The 18650-nt window shown below is 39.4% G+C and overlaps 1 protein-coding gene and 1 long non-coding RNA gene across 2 annotated transcripts; one reads left to right on the top strand and one right to left on the bottom strand.

The window, feature by feature from the left end:
- Positions 1-3665: 3665 nt before the first annotated feature.
- LOC148154437 (uncharacterized) lies at positions 3666-4842 on the bottom strand. Its single transcript, XR_015766130.1, has 2 exons — positions 4788-4842; positions 3666-4203 (listed from the first exon to the last, which is right to left on the bottom strand). It is a non-coding gene; the product is annotated as an uncharacterized LOC148154437 (long non-coding RNA).
- Positions 4843-14445: 9603 nt separating this feature from the next.
- On the top strand, positions 14446-17120 carry LOC106911980 (putative high affinity immunoglobulin gamma Fc receptor IB). Its single transcript, XM_088015623.1, has 7 exons — positions 14446-14649; positions 15323-15358; positions 15482-15748; positions 15822-16067; positions 16142-16324; positions 16475-16558; positions 16830-17120. Exons 1-7 carry the CDS (start codon positions 14619-14621, stop codon positions 16916-16918), a joined length of 936 nt encoding a protein of 311 aa, XP_087871749.1. The 5' UTR covers positions 14446-14618; the 3' UTR covers positions 16919-17120.
- Positions 17121-18650: the final 1530 nt, after the last annotated feature.

The raw sequence follows: 18650 nt of genomic DNA, 5'->3' as shown, positions 1-18650 counted from the left end.
CAAAGTGAAGAGAATTTATGAATAAAATATTTTGTTGAACCCTCATCTTTTGTCTCGTGTCCTCAAGTATGTTGTGCCCTTGGTGGACGTAACACTCAAATTCAAAGTGTCTTGGAGCAGATCGTTTCTAATTACATTTATTTGAGTAACTTTTTTGGCAAAAATTGAACTTTCAGGCATAGTTTTATTACACCATACTTTTTACTTTTACTTGAGTAATATTATGAAGTCTTATTTTATTTTATTTTAGTCTTTAAAACATGTGCACATCACAGTACTTCTTGTCTGTCTGATGACATCATTTTAAAATATTAAATCATATGTTCTTGGTTAGTTCTTCAGTTGCTTTTTTAGCAAATATTTTTTTACTCTTACTTCATGCATTTCTTGGATAGACACTTCTTACTTTTACTTGAGAAAAAATCTGTTGATGTACAGCTGTTAACTGAGCCCAGGTTTTGGATACTCCATCCATTATCTGTTTGTGGTAATTCATCCGTCATAGTTTCTGCTCTTTCCTTGACGTCTATTCTCATCGTTTATTGTTGTATTCCCTTTGCTAAACGTTTTTTTTTTCTATCAGTTACTGTTTTCTACAGTTATTGTCATTTTCTGTTCATGAATTACTGATCAACAGATCTTACCACAGTATCTGTTTAGTTTCTTAGTTTATTGTTCTTTGTGCATTTCTACTCAGTTTTCTTAGCTTAGTGTTAATCTTTGGTTTCTCTGTCTCCAGGCTGTTTTCATTATATTCCCAGTAGTCCTTTGTGCCATTCACCTGCACTGCTTCATCGTCCTCAGCCACTCAAACTCTTGATGTTCCTGTTCCTGAGGACAGCTCGCTGATTACAGGCTGATAGTGAGCAGTCTTGTTTTCCCCGCTCAGCGACACACCCACTGGCAGGCCGACTATCTGTGTTAGAATCAAGGCAGCAAACCAGCAAAAGGCAACGAACTTTGCACAGTATTTTCTTCTAAACCGAGTCGAGTAACGCTGTCAGATGGAGATAATAAATGATCACTAGTTAATCCGTGATAATATATCAGGTTAAGCTTGTTAACAAGAAGAAGTTATTCGACTATCCTTAAAGTGCTATAATTCTAATGTGTTAGGCTTTTAGTTTTTTAGTGATATGTTCAGAGGTTACATTTACTCAAGTAACTTTCTGGGAAATAAAAGGTTTATGTGAGAAGTTTTACTTCAATTTGATATTATGAATTATTTCTGCTCTTATTTGAGTAGCTTGAATTTGTATTTTATTTTGATCATAATTGCTCAGCATCTTCAACATGTTACTGTTTACATTTCAGATCAAGTTTCAGTCTGGGTCTCATCAGTACCACAGTGTAGCTGTTGAACTCTCTTCATCCTCCTGAACTTTTCTGCTGCGTTTGAAACAGTCTATCCTGATATTCTATTGAGTTGACTACATTTTCGGCGAGGTGTTGGAGAAACTGTTCTGAAGTAGTTCAAATCCAAAAGTTACTTTTTCTGTAACTTCTGGTAATTCCTCAAGTTCAGCTTCTCCTACTTCTGGTGTCCAGAAAAAGGGTTTATTCTTGGACCTCTGTTCTTTTCCATTTACATGCTGCCACCTGGTCAAGTTATCCATAAATCTGATGTCTCTTTTCATATCTATGCACACGATCCCCAGATCTGTTTATTAACCCATCAGATTTCTACTTTTCATAAACTTACCCTCTGTCTTTCTAACAGACTTTCAAACCTGAATGTCTGATAATTATATGTTATTTATCAGTAATAAAGCTGCGGTGATGGTGTTTGGACCCATGGCCAAAAGGAATTAAGTAGTTCAGTTCCTTTCTGTTCTTGTTTTAACTGAACTTTTGAAGCCAGAAATTTGGGGGTGACCTTTGATTTTCTAAACATTGTAAGAACATTATTGTCATGTTAGTGGAAACTAGAATATAACTGATCAAACTAATGAGAAACACAGAAATAAACAATGCACAACCCAAGAACCCAGTCCTGACAATCACTAAAACTTTTTCAAAGTAATATTATTACCAGATTCAGATTGTGTTCATGCATTTGTCTCCTGTCATCTTGGTTATTGTAAATCTTTATTTTCTCCTCTGCACCAAAGTTCTTGATGAACAGAAAACACTGCAGCTGGATTTCTCATAACATCCCATAAATATCAGCACATCACTTCTGTTCTGTCCTCATTGCATTATCCTCTGAGGATTTTACTTCAAAATGTATTTGTTTGGTTTTAAATCCCTAAATAGTCTTTCACCATCATACCAATGTGAGCTTCTTACCCCTAATATCATAAACAGCTGATGACAGGAGGAGGCAGGGCTTTCATGGTCAGGCCTCCTCCTGTTTGCACTGCTTTTCCTCTAAATATGAGACATTCCTTCTTCGCTGTCCTCTTTTAATCAGCAGTTAAAACTTAATAAGGCCTTTAATATTTGAATGTATTTTGTATTTTTATCATTTCATTGTTGTCTTATGTATTTTAAAATGTGTTTTTTGTGGCATTTATGATGTTGTTTTAATAGATTTTTGTATATTAAACACTTTGTAGCATTTCTTTAACAAATTGTTATTCAAATAAAAGTATTAATATTATACTTTGTATGAATAAACATATTTGAAAGGTTACATAAACAGTTGTTTATGCATTTACCTTAAATTAAAAACCTGTTTCCTGTGACTCCCCACCAGAATTCCTCTGCAGCCAGGTCTGCTTCTGTGTTTAAGTTGTCAAAACATTTTGGACTCTGTAGTTTTCTCTGATCCCCTGCCTGCTGCCTGATCTGACTACTGACGTCATGTTTAACCGCAGGTCATCATCCCACCACTGGTTGTGTGGGTGGTGTCCTGAAAACCCGTCTACATTGATAAATAGCATGCAGCTTGTGGAAACCTGTCCTGATCCAGAGAGTCAATATTCATTCCTCTTTAGATGGAGCAGCTCTTTATTAGTCCTCCAAAGCAGTGACGACACAGGATCCAGACTGGGAAGCAGAGCTGCAGTTTAACATACCTCTCTGCAGCTTCTGTGCTGTTACCCACCTTTAAGACAGTGTCCTGCAATAGCCAAAATCTAATGGATGAAAGACTAGTGTGAAAAGAAAAAAAAATCATAAAAATCTTGTAAATATAAACACAACTCTTTCTGGACAGAAAAATAATACAATGAAATAAAATGTGGTTTATTGAACATTTGATTTCTCTCTTCAAAGACTTTGCTAGTTAATTGCTTGATCTTTAATAATCAAATTGGTTTGTTCTGTCTCACAGAAACATGGCTGGTTTATGTCACTGTACATGAGTCAAACCCTTTCTAACTATTTACATTTCCACATTCCTTGACATACAGGGTAAGGTGGAGGAGAAACAAGTATTCTTCCTTCAGATTTATTACTTAGTGTCAATTAATAGCTACGAATATCCAACTCTTTAGTTTTCCTCATCTTAGTTGCAAAGCACTAAAACCACTTCTGTTTGTTTTGCATTGTCCATCAGGCATTTGCTCTCAATCTTGCAGGAAAAGTCACGTCAGGTTTGTATCTGTTCATTCATGATAGGTCTGCAAAAAGGAGACGTCCTGATACAGGATAAGAGTCTGGTTTTACTCCTGGCACTGATATCCAGATGCTCATATCATACATGTACCACTGAAACCTCAGTCTTTGTTAGTTTTTATTACAAACCTCTAATTTTATAATCTCAGTAAATTTTAGACTTATTAAAATCAAATTTCTGGCTTTACAATGTTAGAGTATACCTTCAATTACTGAAAATTAGATGGTTTCTTTTTACAAATGTGAGACATGTTGACATGTAACCTTGACAATGTGTGAAATTAATCACATGATATTTTAGTTTATTTGCAAATATTTACTCTTCTTTAGCCTATTTTGATTTTTTTCATCTATGAGTGACTCAGGCTCACACTCAAAAATTGTTCTGAGCTTCTGAAAGTTTTCTGATTTCCTTTTTCTTCATTCAAAACCATGAGAGGGAAGAGTTGATCAGTATGTCAGTTTGTACGGCGGTTTGAAGTGTGAATGAAGGTACTTGGACAGGGAGTGGTCAGCTTGAGGGACAAGGGAGCTGCTGTATATCTTGCTTGGGGTGAGATGGGCAGGTAGCCACTGGGGCAGTGCAGTGAGCTTGTTTTCCTGAATTGATTTCCAGTCTCTCCTGAGTTATGATAAGATCATCTGGGGATGGACAAACAGGTATGTCTGGTTATGAATCAGGAAATTCCTTCAGATCTTGTGTGAATGTCAGTGTGTCAGCTGCTGTCATGTTTTATTCATTTATAAATGTTCTTGTGAAAAACATAACTGAATTCATGGATTTACGACAGCATAACAGCATATTGCTGTCATATGTTTATGACACCATATTGCTGTCATATGTTTATGACAGCAATATGGTGTCATAAACATATGACACCATATTGCTGTCATATGTTTATGACACCATATTGGACACTGGACAGATTGGATTAAGCTTCACTTACTCTTCTCTGCTGTTTATTTAACTACTTAATTCAGCAATAATAGTTTTTTTTTTCTTAACAAACATAAACCACGTTTTCTTTTGACCTTTGCTCAGGCTGTTAAGAGAATAAAAGCAGAACACTATTTATGTGTGTAATGCATATTTTTTCAAAAACTCATACATAGGGTGAATACCACATCGATGTTTTAAGCAAACTTAATCACTGCTGCCTCTATCAGTGGTTTTAACTACTGAGGGTAAAATATACAAAAAGCCTGAGTTCAGTTACACAACTCACCTGTCGTTTCAGAGGCTGAAACGACAACCGCCAGGTAGAGGAGTGCAAGTCTGAGGATAGACACGTCACACATAACTTTTATGTCTGAAATCATGATAGAATCTCTTGAAGCCTTGGAGAGATTTACGTTCAGGTGTCTGTCTGCTTCGCCTTTCCCAGAACAACTGCACTGTCTGAATCCTTTGGACCAAGCTTTAACTGTCGTGTTCTTGAAAGAGTGTGCTGAGTCAAACTGTATCATCGTGATTAGTTTATTTGGAATCACCAAACTCCCAGCATGGGCATCCACATAGCAATCAACGTCACCTGGACTACCTGAGCCTGACGCTCTTTTATGACGTCATCACAGGTGACCATTTGTAGTTTTTAACCATGCGTAACATTAACACCACATCTCCCCTCTCTAAAATCAATGGGTGCACTACCATTAATTCAACAGACCTTAGAGGATTATTCTGCCTCTATAGCTGGAAGGTCTGTCTCACCCTAGAGCTAGAAATAGAAATATACGTTTAATCACTCTTAAACTTCAGCAAAATATTTACACAAATTAGTTCATTCCCTTTAACTACAATTCCAGTTTATCAGGTTTCACAATCCGTCTCCCAAACCTGGTTCTAGGAGTAGGTGAAAGTTCAGTAATACTCTGCTGTGTAGGTTTTTCAGGACTCTGTTGAACTTGTTCCGGAGCCACATCACCTTCCGGTACTTCTGGCTCTGTCGAAGGCTCCATGACAACCAAATGACGACGATTTCGCCTAATTGATCCATGTGGTCCTTCCACAATGTATGAGTGTGGAGCAGAATGACTGGTAATCACTGCTCCACTTGTGCCTTGGTCTTTAATCCACACACCTTGTCCTGGAGTAAGTTTGCTGAGAACTCTTGCTCTGTGCCGTAGATCATATCTCTCTCCATCTTTTATCCTCCTCTCCTTTTCTCTTTGAGTGACCATCCTACTGTTTGGAAGAACTGGCGTCAATAAAGACGGAAGTGTTGGCACTGTCGTGCGAAGTCTTCTTCCCATAAGGAGCTCTGCTGGGCTGTATCCATTCCAAAGTGGTGTTGCTCTGTAGGCGAGTAAGGCAAGATATGGATCAGCTGCTTTCTTCAACAAGTTCTTTACTGTTTTAACAGCACGTTCAGCTTCCCCGTTACTTTGTGGGTATCTTGGACTGCTTGTAATATGGCGAAATCCATATAACTTTGCAAATGTAGCGAAAGCAGCACAGGAAAACTGAGGACCGTTATCTGTGATCATTACTTTTGGAAAGCCATGACGTGCAAACACAGATTTCAGGTGAGGAATCACATCTGTTGATCTTGTGGGACTTAGATGAGCAATTTCCACAAATCTTGATGCATAATCCACAACCAAAATATAAGTTTTCCCTTGCAAAGTAAACAGATCAGCCCCAAGTTTCTGCCATGGTCTGTCTGGATACTCTGATGGCATCAGTGGCTCAGTATGATTTTCTTTCTCTCTGTTGCAGGTGTGGCATTTTAGAACCAGTTCTTTTAGCTGCTGGCTCAGTCCAGGCCACCACACTGACTGCCGTGCTCGTTCTCGACATTTCACCACACCCTGATGTCCTTCATGTAGTCTCATGAGCACATCGTTTCTCATAGTTGAAGGAATAACAAGTCTTTCTCCCTTTAACAAAAGACCATCCTGCACTGTAAGAAATGCCTTTTCAGCCCAGTACAGTCTGAGTGCTGGTTCACTGTTGTAGTGTGTAGGCCATCCTTCCTCACACAGCTGCATCACACGTGCACATATGCTGTCCCTTTTCAGCTCCTCTCTCAGCTCTTCAAGGTAGCTAGTGCTTGCAGGCAAGTTTTGTATCACACTGTCCACATAAATATTTGAGTCTTCAGCCAACTTCGTCTCAGTTTCTAAGTTTTCTGTCATTGGGGTACGTGGCAGAGTGTCAGCTGTCCACAGATGTTTCTCTGGCACATATGAGATGGAATAGGAATATCTCATGAGACGCATTCTAAAACGCTGAATACGTGGTGGAAGGGCATCTAGCATCTGGGAACTCAACAGACTCAGAAGTGGTTTATGATCAGTCTCCATTTGGAAATGTTTGCCAATGAGATAATTACTGAACCTTTCACAAGCCCAGGTAAGACTCAAAGCTTCTTTTTCCACTTGTGCGTATCTCTGCTCAGTCTGATGCCCACAGTTAGCAAAGGATTGTGTTTAAGAATAATATTGGATTAGTAGCTTAAAACTGGGTCACTCAAGAGCAGCTGACTAATTGTATCTTAACACATGAAATAAAAAAAAGTATAAATCTAAATATTTTCTTTGTGTTGAAAGAAAACATTGTCTAGCATCTTATATTTATTGATTTCTTCCACTTATTTGAGGGAATCCCAAGTTGAGAAATGACTCAAAATGACTGTGTAAACGTGCTCGTGTAATGGCCACATCTACTGTTTGGTGGTTTACTGTTACCCTTTTCATTAGGATGAGGGTGGCCATGTTTACATGGACATTTTATGACTGACTGGTCTGTTTGTTCTCTCTTTTAGTGGCTTTGTGGGCGTCTCTCTCACAGGAACAGTGAGAGTCCAACAGTTGTATTGAACCGTTTTACATTAAAAGCTGAAAGCAGTAATTAATTCTTACGTCACACTTTGGGTGATGGTAGCATCGGTGGTCAGTGAGTTGCTAGTTGTATTCCCACCCATCTCTGTCTCTGCATCCTTGGGCAAGGCTCAGTGCTGGTGTTGGTCAGAGGGGGCAACACCAGCAGCCTCATTTCTGTCAGACTGCCCCAGGGAAGCTGTGGCTACTACCCAGTAGCTTACCATTATCAGCATGTGAATGGAAATGACCGATTTCAATAAAAAGCATCTTTGAGGATCCTGAAAAGCATCATTTCATATTTCAGAACTCTAACTGGCATGCTCTTCTTCAGTATGGACCAGTGTCATAACATTGCCATGATTTTCTACAGAAACAGAATCACGACAATAACAACATTAAACTCAAGGTTTTATGAACGCGCACACATGGTCAGTCTTTCGGTTGCTTCCTTTCAAGCTCTTTTCTCTCTGCACACCTGTGTTGCTGTATACGGAATAGGAAATCCCATATACCTCAACACAGATGTTGCATTCATGGTCAATAGGAAATCTCCTACACAGCCATAACCTTTCGTACGTAGCTGTTTGAAATAAATCAGTGCAGCAATTTATTTACTGCATGTACAGCACATATTTATAAAGGCCAGTTGAGACTGAGAACAGAAGGTAATGAGTTCTATAAAATATGAAAAGAGAAAGCATTCTGCTCTCCATCATGAGTATAAAGCTAATAAAACATGAGGCCATGGCCACCCATGTTTTAATTTGGACATTGATGGATTGAGGCTGATTCAGGGGCTGTTCTGATCTCTCTTGGTGAAAATGATTTAAAGAATCACAGATACAAGCGGCTGAAATGAGTTTCCTCTGCAGGAGGTCTGAGCTTCTCTCCCTTAGAAAGAGAAGCTCAGACCTCCTGGAGGGACTGAGGGCTGAAAAACTGATCAAAGTTAAAATAATTCATCACCATCAGTGGCAGTGTAAATATACAGGAATTAGGACAATAAGTAAAGTTTGATCTTTTGTCCTAAGAGATTATTTGACAAATGCATCTCAAGTTTTATTAGAATATCCTGATGTATAATTTTCAATAGACATTTAGATGTATTGAATTGTGACACATTTGACTTTTAATACCTGCTGAGGTCCACATATTTAGATCAGCATTAGATGCTACTGATAATGTGACATGTTAAATGTCACATTATCTAAAATGGGTTGAACTTTTGCTTCTTTTACTCTAGTGACTGGTTTTCTTTCACTCTAACCCTTGAAACAGACGCTCAGGTTGCAGGGAGGAATCTGACGTTGGTGTTGAACACAGTTCATGGTTCAGACAGAGTGAGGATGGGGGAACCACAGCATCTTTATAACTTCTCTATTTAAATTTCATCAAGCTCTCTCTAAAACACTCAGATGTTTTGTTCTGTCCTACATTAAGAATATAAGGTATGATGAGGAAAATGGTAAATGAAACTTCATACATAAAATGTTTGAACTGTAAAGGTCTGATGGAATCACTTTCTGGTTTAATATTTTATTCAGAGACAGATGGCCTCATTTCAAATGACACTAAAAATAAAGTCCAGAGGGAGTGTTGGTATAAAACCGGTTCTGTTTGTTCTGTAGTACGTTTTATTAACTACTGACAACAGACACGCCTGAACAGGACAACGCCTCAGGATGAAGGACTGGTTATGAACATAAAACCTATCCCTGCAGAAATAACGTCAGAAATTAAAAGATCTCTATGAACGAAATTATTATGATCAAATATGAACTATTATTATAGTTATTCTCTTTTTAACACCAGATTGAACTCCCAGGCCTCTGGTAGAGGCCTGGGAGCTTGAGGTTCTCCTCCAGTATCTTGGCTGTGCCTAGAACTGCACATTTCTGGACTGAGATGTCTGATGTTGTTCCTGGGATCTGTTTGAGCCACTGCTCCAGTTTGGGGGTGACTGCCCCGAGGGCCCCGATGACCACAGGCACCACTGTGGTCTTCACCTTCCAGGCCTTCTCCAGTTCCTCTCTGAGGCCCTGGTATTTCTCCAGTTTCTCCTTTTTCCTGATGTTGTGGTCACTTGGTATTGCTACATCCACCACAACGGCTTTCCTCTGTTCTTTGTCCACCACCACAATGTCCGGTTGGTTCTCCATTACCATCTTGTCTGTCTGGATCTGGAAGTCCCACAGGATCTTAGCTCGGTCATTCTCCACCACCTTTGGGGGTGTTCCCCACTTTGACCTCGGGGCTTCCAGTCCATATTCGGCACAGATGTTCCTGTACACTATGCCCGCCACTTGGTTATGTCGTTCCATGTATGCTTTCCCTGCCAGCATCTTGCACCCTGCTGTTATGTGCTGGACTGTCTCAGAGGCCTCCTTGCACAACCTACACCTTGGGTCTTGTCTGGTGTGGTAGATCTGAGCCTCTATTGCTCTGGTGTTTAGGGCCTGTTCCTGGGCGGCCAGGATGAGGGCCTCTGTGCTGTCCTTGAGTCCAGCTTTCTCCAGCCATTGGTAGGATTTCCTGATATCAGCCACTTCAGTTATTTGTCGGTGGTACATCCCATGTAGGGGCTTGTCCTCCCATGATGGTTCCTCCAGCACCTTGTCCTCTGTTCCCCATTGCCTGAGACATTCGTTGAGCACATCGTCCGTTGAGGCTTTGTCCTTGATGTATTTATGGATCTTGGATGTTTCATCCTGGACAGTGGCTCTCACACTCACTAGTCCTCTGCCTCCTTCCTTACGGCTCGTGTACAGTCTCAGGGTGCTGGATTTGGGGTGGAACCCTCCTCCCCCTATATCTATCTCTCGCCCCAATATCTCTCGAAATGGGCGATATATAGGCTTCAGTCTATTCCTTTTCTGGTAAATTCTCAATTTATAGAATAAAGCTTCAGTTTGTCTCCTTTTCGGTAATGTTGTAAATTTACTACATAATTCTCACTGGCTTATCACTTTGCTTTAAATCAGAACTAAATACTGAAACAACTTTCACTTTTTATGCACAACAGATCTAGTATAAGCGTCCTGTTCTCCTACAGATAGACGGTGAAACACTGAGACTTAGAAAGATTCTGACTGGGATGTTCTGGTAATAAATAGAAACATTAATAATTTAGACAAAATCCTCCAGTTTTCTGTTAATCATCAGTTTTAGAGGTTTCATTTTTCAGGTTGAGTGAAAATGTGTTTTTCTGCTGAGGAGGTGATTTGTCTCCTCCTGCTGGATATTTTCCACTTTCAATAATCCTGAAGTTGTGAGAAGAGACGCAGATGACATCACCATGTACGTCAGCTGGAAAACTGCAGGTTCTGGAGAAACCAGTCTGATCCCAATAGACCCTTTTCACAGTGACGTCAGACAATGGCCGCCATAACTCAAACCTGGGTATCTTTACTTCCGGTGTGATTTTGCCTTGGGAACCAAGCTGAAAAATTCCCGCATTCTCATAATCTTAAGGATATAATAAAAGGTAAGTTTAATAATAACAGCATTTAAGTGTTAGATAGCTGTTATTAATCATTGTAAATTCACCATTCTCTAACTGTGTATAAAATAAACAGCCTCCGATCGGAGAGTAAACCACCTAGCAGCAGCTTTAGCCACATTTAGGAAAAAATATACTCTCTGTCAGTGCTGTAACGTTTAGAGGTTCACTTTCTGTATTTTATAAAACAGTGTTTACGTGTTAGATAACCGTTATTAGTCATTGTCAATTTACCATTCTCCAACTGTATTCAAAGGAACCAGCCTCCGATCATGAGTAAACCAGCTAGCAGCAGCTTTAGCCACAGTTAGGAAACATAAACACCGCCGCCTGTCAGTGATGTAACGTTTAGAGGTTCATTTTCTGTATTAATGGAAAATAAAGGACATAAAAATAACTTTAATCTGATTACTGGATTTGAAATACAAACTTCCGATTAGAGGAAGGCATTACAAAGCAGCGGCGGCACCGGACATCTCTGCTTATAACAAACAAACCCCTATTTTATGGGATGAGTGGCAACTCCAGTCTATAATTTAAGAATCTGATCAAGATTAGAGCCTAAAACGTTATAGTTCAAAAACAGTAAAAAGTTCTGGTTAAGGAACAGTTATGTCACGTAGTTAGATAGCTAACAAAATTCACTAATGCTAAGCTAACGGTTACGCAAAACAAAAATACCTACTTTCATAGTCAAACAGGTATTGTTCGGTGAAGAATTTGTAGCCTTTGTCTAATTTAGATTTTGTTGTCAGAGAAAATTGGTTTGCAAATCGTGATCTATCTTCAAATCTTATTTTAAGCAAATGTTTTAGAGACTGTGTAAACTCCATGCTCCGGTGTTCTGTCTGATCAACATATGCTGTCAGATATATATATATATATAAAAATATCTAAATCTCTCTTTCTATATATATGTCTCTATATAGATATATACAGATATATATGTCTCCATTTTACATATGAAATAGACAACTTTATCGTTACTTACTACGTACACCGGAACTAAGGATACACAGCTTCAAACGGAGGTTGTGTGACGTCATGTGAAAAGGGTCTATAAGAGGAGAGCGGCAACGATCAGAACCTTTTCTGTTTCAGAACCAGAACCTAGAGAATATTATCTAAATATTATATAAAATACAGGTGCTGTTCAGAGGGCTAAATTATCCCTCTGTTCTTTTTAACTTTATCTAAAGGTCTGATTTCCTGGTGTTAGTTATATTTTATCACTAACTGAACAGTTTAAAGTGTTGGATGGTTGTAAACGTCTGTCAGGCTGATCCAGGCAGCTGGGATACTAGTCAGTTTTACCAGCAAAACAGGAATGAATTTTATGCAAATGAGGTAGTAAAATTGACCTGAGAGTTTTTGTTGAAAACCAGAATCGTTAATTATTAAATCTAACTTAGACTTTTTAAAGCTTAAAAACGTTGTGAGGTTCTTCTAAGTAAAATTTACTGTAAATGTTTTTCAGAGATATGAGGAATAACTATGAGGATCTGATTAAATATGCTGCTGACATCATCAGATTAATTAGACTGATCAACATCGAGGCCTGATGCAATAAGCAATGAATCAATGAATCACATGATAATTAAACAGGCCTACCAACATCCCCCTTTACAGTTAAATTAATTAATTTCCACTGTATGTCATAGTCCATCTGTTGTGTTTTATTCATTTATAAATGTTTCCTGCTGCTGTTGGACCAACAGATGGATCTAAGTTTGGTTTTCAGTCAGATTCTGTTTTTGAGTATTAATGAACATGAAGTCATGACCTCACTGCAGACTCTGAGTCTCTGCTTCTCCTGTCTGAAAGGTCAGACATGATGCAGCAGGTCAGACATGATGCAGCAGGTCAGACATGATGCAGCAGGTCAGACATGATGCAGCATGGAGTCATTTGATGATCTGATCCAACATCTTCTGATCTCCTCTGACTGCAGAACCAGCAGGAAACCAAGGGTCAAAGGTCAACATTCATTTAAATTCAGTCACTTCATTATAAACCAGGAAACCAACCAGCATGAAGGGAAGCTGCAGTCAGGATCCTGGTTTCTACTGGAGAAAGACAGGCTGAGGTTCAATGAGGCATCATGGGTAAAATTATACATTAAACTGGTTGAAACTTTAACTGAGTTTCTGGTTTTATGTTTCATAAAGATAAACGTCTCTATAAAACACAGTGAACTCTGGTCTGGACCAAAGTCATCAGGATCTTTTATTACACAACAGTAAAACACTGTTTCCTGTAACTGAGCAGTTATAAAGGAATGAAACTGATCTCTGCTGCTCCAGAACCAGGAATCACTTTCATAACATTACATTAAATATTAATCTCATTTTCAAACAGCTTTAATCTGAGATATTTAGATATTAAGAGTTAATCTCTCCAGGTTATAAATCTGCTGCTGAACCTGGTCTGAGTTCAGCTGTTAAAGTGACGATGTGAAAAATCTCCACATCTACTCCACATTTCTGACTGAGGGTCAAAGGTCAACATTCATTCAAGTTCAGTCGCTTCATCAGGAACCAGTAAACCACCAGCATGAAGATCCCAGAAGCTCCTACATTATTTTTAATAATAATCTTATTTTATGTTGAAGTTATGATTCTTTGTTTCATCAGAGGAGCTCAGAGCCACAACAAGGTTTCTGGAATAAAAACCAACTCTGATGTTTTATAACCTCTGAAAACAAAAAGACTTTTTATCTACTTTAAATGTCACCACATATTTATATTATCATATCTATTTCCCCAGATGGATCAGCAGATTACAGGTGGAAAAGGTTCCTGACCCTCCAACCATAGAGACTCCATACTGTAGCTGTGCAAACGGCGCCCCCTGCTGGAGAAATACAAACATAACGATCCAAGGAAGAGGATTATGGTTATGGTCAGAGATTTTATTTATTAAAATGTTTCAGAGACCAGAAAAACATGCAATTCTGACCATGGAAACATCAGCAGATAAAAGATTGAGATTAAATGCAACATGTCCAGAAATATGATTTGCAGTAAATATTTGTAACCCTTGTTACAAAAAAATATTGAGTTTTTTTTTCTCAGAATTTTGTCTTTCAATCTAAAACCCCATCAGCTTCAGAGGAAAAGGGAAAGTTTTATCTGTTTCTGAGAAGATGAAGACTGTACCAACAATAAAACAGTTTTAACATCTAAACTGTAAATGTGTCAGTTTAGATGTTAATGGCGGCCCGAAATTTCTATGAGGAACAGCGCCCCCTGCTGGGCAAACACAAACATTCAGCTCCAAAATAAAGTTTGGTTCTTAGAAAGTATTTTAACAAAGTGATTCATGTGAAGTTTTATTATATAAAATAATGAAAGCTTCATTTTCCACTGCAGTGACTGATTTATCAGATATTTTACCGTCTAATGAACTGACTGTAAACCTGAAGAACCAGCAGGAGGAATTAAAGCTGATCAGGTTAAATAAAACCATTGAACTGATCTGGTTCCTGTCAGGTCCACCATGAGCTCTGACTTCCCTCCACCTGGTTCTATATAAACTAGTTCTACACCACCCGGTTCTACACCACCCAGTAAAACCACTGACCTGACCTACTTCCTGTCAGGTCCACCATGAGCTCTGACTTCCCTCCATCTGGTTCAGACTGATCTGTCTGTTAAAGCCTCTCAGGAAGAAGGAGGGTCCGACTCTGCGGTTCTGACAGAACCTGATGAAAACAGTCTGATGTCTGAGAGCCATGGAGGAAACATCTGCCAGGTTCCTGCTCAGTGAGTACAAACTGTTCACCTGCTGCTGGTTAAACTAGTTCAACCTCTGAGGACGAGCTGAGGAGTTTAGACAGGAACAGATTCATTCACAGAGGAAACAGGAAGTTCAGACGGTTTCAGTCGTATTTAGACCAGAGGAGCAGAAAAAGGTTTTAATGTCTCTGGATCTGAACAGGTTTAAATATTTTCCATGTTTGTGTGAATCTGAAGCTTAAAGCCATCAGTTCTGATGGATTTGCTCTTCATGTCAGACGTGCAGCCATGTTGTAGTTTCCACCATAACAGCCGTCGGTGCAACATGCAGTAATGATGAGCAGAGAGACGACTGGATCCTTCATCCCTCCTTCCTGCTGCTGGAGGAGCTGAGAGGCTTGGAGAACCAGAGGAAGCTCAGCACACGACCAGGAGGAACCTCTGAGTTCACAGACTCTGATCTGAGAAGGAAGATTAGTGAAGAAAATAAAAACTATTTTTCAGAAATCAAAGTTCTGATTTAAACTTTGAAAGAGGAAAAGGAAACCATTGTGTTGGTGGTAACATCTACTGTCATAGATCGAGACAGTTTTGAGGCTTTATTTACTTTTAAATAAATCCCCAAATCAAAACCTGATCCTGAAAGTTTGAACTTATTTAGAAATGTAAATGTTCATGTTTATGTTTTTCTTCTCTTTAGTTCTGATCTCAGTGCTGAGCAGAGCAAAAATACAAGGTTAGTGAATTTTATGTTGAAACCTTTAACATTTCTCATCTGTTCTCCATCAAAAAGCAACATTTTCTCTCATGCTCAGATTTGTTTCCTTAATAAAAACTAAGCAGCAGTTTTTCCTTCCAGCTGCTCTGACTGTGAGTCCCAGCAGATCTCAGTTCTTTGAAGAAGAATCAGTGACTCTGATCTGTGAGGATGAAAACATCTCTGATGGAGGAACTGTGAGGAGAAACACAACCAGAGGAACCAGGACTGAATGTGATAAATGGGGGAAACCAGCTGGTTCCTCCTGCAGCCTGACCTACCTCCTCCCATCAGACTCTGGCCTGTACTGGTGTGAGTCCATGTCTGGATCCTCCAGCAGCAGCAGCAGCATCCAGCTCTCTGTCTCTGGTAAGATCAGACTGTGGAGTTAGTGTTGCTGTGTGGAAATGGATGAAATGCTGTAGTTTGTCTCTGTGTTGAGGTGGATCAGTGATCCTGCAGAGTCCTGTCCTCCCTGTGATGGAGGGAGATGACGTCACTCTGAGCTGCAGAGCAAAGAGTCCAGCCCACAACCTCCCAGCTGCTTTCTATAAAGATGGCTCCTTCATTGGTGATGGACCATCAGGTCACATGACCCTCCTCCATGTCTCCAGCTCTGATGAAGGCCTCTATAAGTGCAGCATCAGCGGTCAGGGAGAGTCTCCATCCAGCAGGATCTCTGTGGAAGGTCAGCAGCTTCTCTGTTTGCTTCAACCTTCATCAGGAGACAAGAAATAAATTATTACCTTTGATTCATTTCAGGGAGAATCACCTCCACTCCTCCTCCTCCATCCACTCCACTGACCATAACCTCCATCTCTCCTCCTCCTGGTTCATCTTTTCCCACCATCACAGTCATTTCTGCCATTTTTATCTCTCTGGTTTTTCTCTCATTAATTCTTCTGGTTCTTCTGGTGAGACGATGTTTCTGCAGGAAACCTGAAGGTGAGCCTTGAATCTAGTTTTTTTTCATTCATTTTTAACAGACATGCATTTTAACCTTTTCGTTTTGCATGTTTTGTTGTTTCACTACCTGCAGACTGATTTAATGACAGTCACTCTGATGAGCTCTGCTGGTTGTTCTGTTTATTTCAGCTGAAGAAGGAAAAGATGGAGGAAAGGAAATGAGAGAACTGAAAACCTTCATCAACCAGCTGCAGCCAATCAGGAGCAGCAGAGGTAATTCCTCACATCCTGTAAAAGTTAAAACTTTTTATTTTAAATCAAACAGAATGTTTCTCGTTTTCTGCTGGACAGGAAAGATTTTTATCTGTTTATCTGCTGATTCATAACAGATCATTTCACTTTTTACTGAGACATTATTCTTCTCTATGGATAAGAAGCTTATAGATGTATTTCCATGCTGTACGCTGGTCCAGGAAGCTGATGACACACTTCCTGCAGCTCAGAGAGGATCAGAGCTGCACTAACCTGACTGTTTGTCCAGCAGGAACCTCTACATGTGTCCTCTACTCAGCGCTGAGGACAGACGTCCTCCAGGGACAGATCGTCTGCAGAGCCACAGCGGCTCCAGTCTGAGGGAACCTGGTCCAGATTTTCTCTTCCAGCTCCAGAAAACACAGCAGAAAGTTCTGGAGCTGCTTTCCAAACCTTTAACATCTGGTCCACAGTTTCTTTTCAAGCATGTTAAGATAAATGTGTGTTTTGCTTTCCTTGTTCTTGTGCAGGATTTTATACTACAATCATGTTTGGAATAAATAAACAGCATGAAACCCTCTGACCCGGTTCTGGTTCTGGCTCTCACCCTCCCAGACTTTCTCTGACAGGAGGTCAAAGGTCACAACATCTTACTGCAGGGTTTAGAAACAACCGATGAGTTTCTGCTGCCACTCATCACGTGACTCCATCAGCAGGCCTGACATGCTGCCACCTGGTGACCGGAACCTGGTACTACAACCACAATGTTTGAATAAGTGATTATTAATCCCAGCTAATATTTCCGGTAACTTTGAGAATATTTCATAGCTGCTGGTTGATCCTAAACTCACCTGATCAGGTTTAACACGAGAACATTTAAAGTGTTGCAACCATTTAAACTTAAATTCAGCTGATATTCTGGACGATGGATTCGACATTTTTAATGTAACTTCACTGCTGTTTGGTTGGGTCACATCACTGGTTCTGGAGATGAACTAATGATGTGACTAATCAGCCACCAGGGGGAGACAAAACCTCCAACAGAAACAGTTTGTCTCAGAAGCTCTGCTTCGTTTCTCACAGCAGAAGAGAAATTCTCTAAAACTTGTTTAATATTTACATCATTGTGTCACTGATGTCCAGCTACAATCAGCTTCCTGCTACTTTCAACAAGTTCAAAATGCTTTTGTACATCATCAGGTGATTATCTACAATTCTCTGTTTTTTCATGCATTTTCAGTTGTTTCATGGAGACTAAAATATATTAAACAGGTTTCTGTTGAAATATGTTGACCTGCAGGACATTTAAGTATAATTTCATTGTTTAATCTTAAATGCTTTCTATACATTTGTATTAAATGTTTATCAAAATCCATCCTGAACTGATAAACGTCTCCCAGGTGAATCCTGAGTTTCTCTGATGCAGGTAAATGTGTGAACCATTAGATAAACCAGTTTCCTGAAATAGACTGAAGGCTCATTATATACCTGATTAACTAGCAGGTTTATAGTCTATATAACCAGAGAACAACATGATGTTACATTTCTGATGATGAAGGACGAAGGTTTGGACGAGTCAACAGCCAGAGAGAGGAAGAGGAGTGAGAATGAGGAGGAAGAATCAGGAGAGTCAGAGGACATGATGCCGTTTCCATCAGTCCATCAGCAGGAAGCTGGTGGACTTCATCTCATCCTGCTCTTCATCCCTCATGTTGCTGCTTTTCTTTATGCTCTGCTTCCTGTATCATGACATCATCTGTTAACAAATCAGTAAAATCATAAATGTGAATCTTGTCCAGTTTCTGACTATTGATCTCTACAATTTACATCAGTAGTTATCAAACCTGTTCATCAGATTTTTCCTCCAGAGTCTCTGTTTAATGTCTGATCTGAACTCAATGAAACAAGAATTTATCACTCTGAGGAAACAACATGTTCACTGATACGGATGTTTAACTTTGACAGATGAAGGATTTAGAGAAAGAAACTGGATTCTGCAGGTAATTCATGTGTTTTGATGCATGGATTGATTTAAAAATGCACCAACTGTTCTGCAAATATCAGAAATGATTTGAGAAAAACTGTAACCTCTGGATGAACAAAGATTCATGCA

The sequence above is a fragment of the Poecilia mexicana genome, unplaced genomic scaffold (genome assembly GCF_051168715.1).
Source record: "Poecilia mexicana isolate PSO_F unplaced genomic scaffold, ASM5116871v1 scaffold_18, whole genome shotgun sequence".
NCBI classification, from domain to species: domain Eukaryota; kingdom Metazoa; phylum Chordata; class Actinopteri; order Cyprinodontiformes; family Poeciliidae; genus Poecilia; species Poecilia mexicana.
Note: the sequence above shows the minus strand (reverse complement) of the source record. Positions and strands in the feature narration are given on the sequence as shown.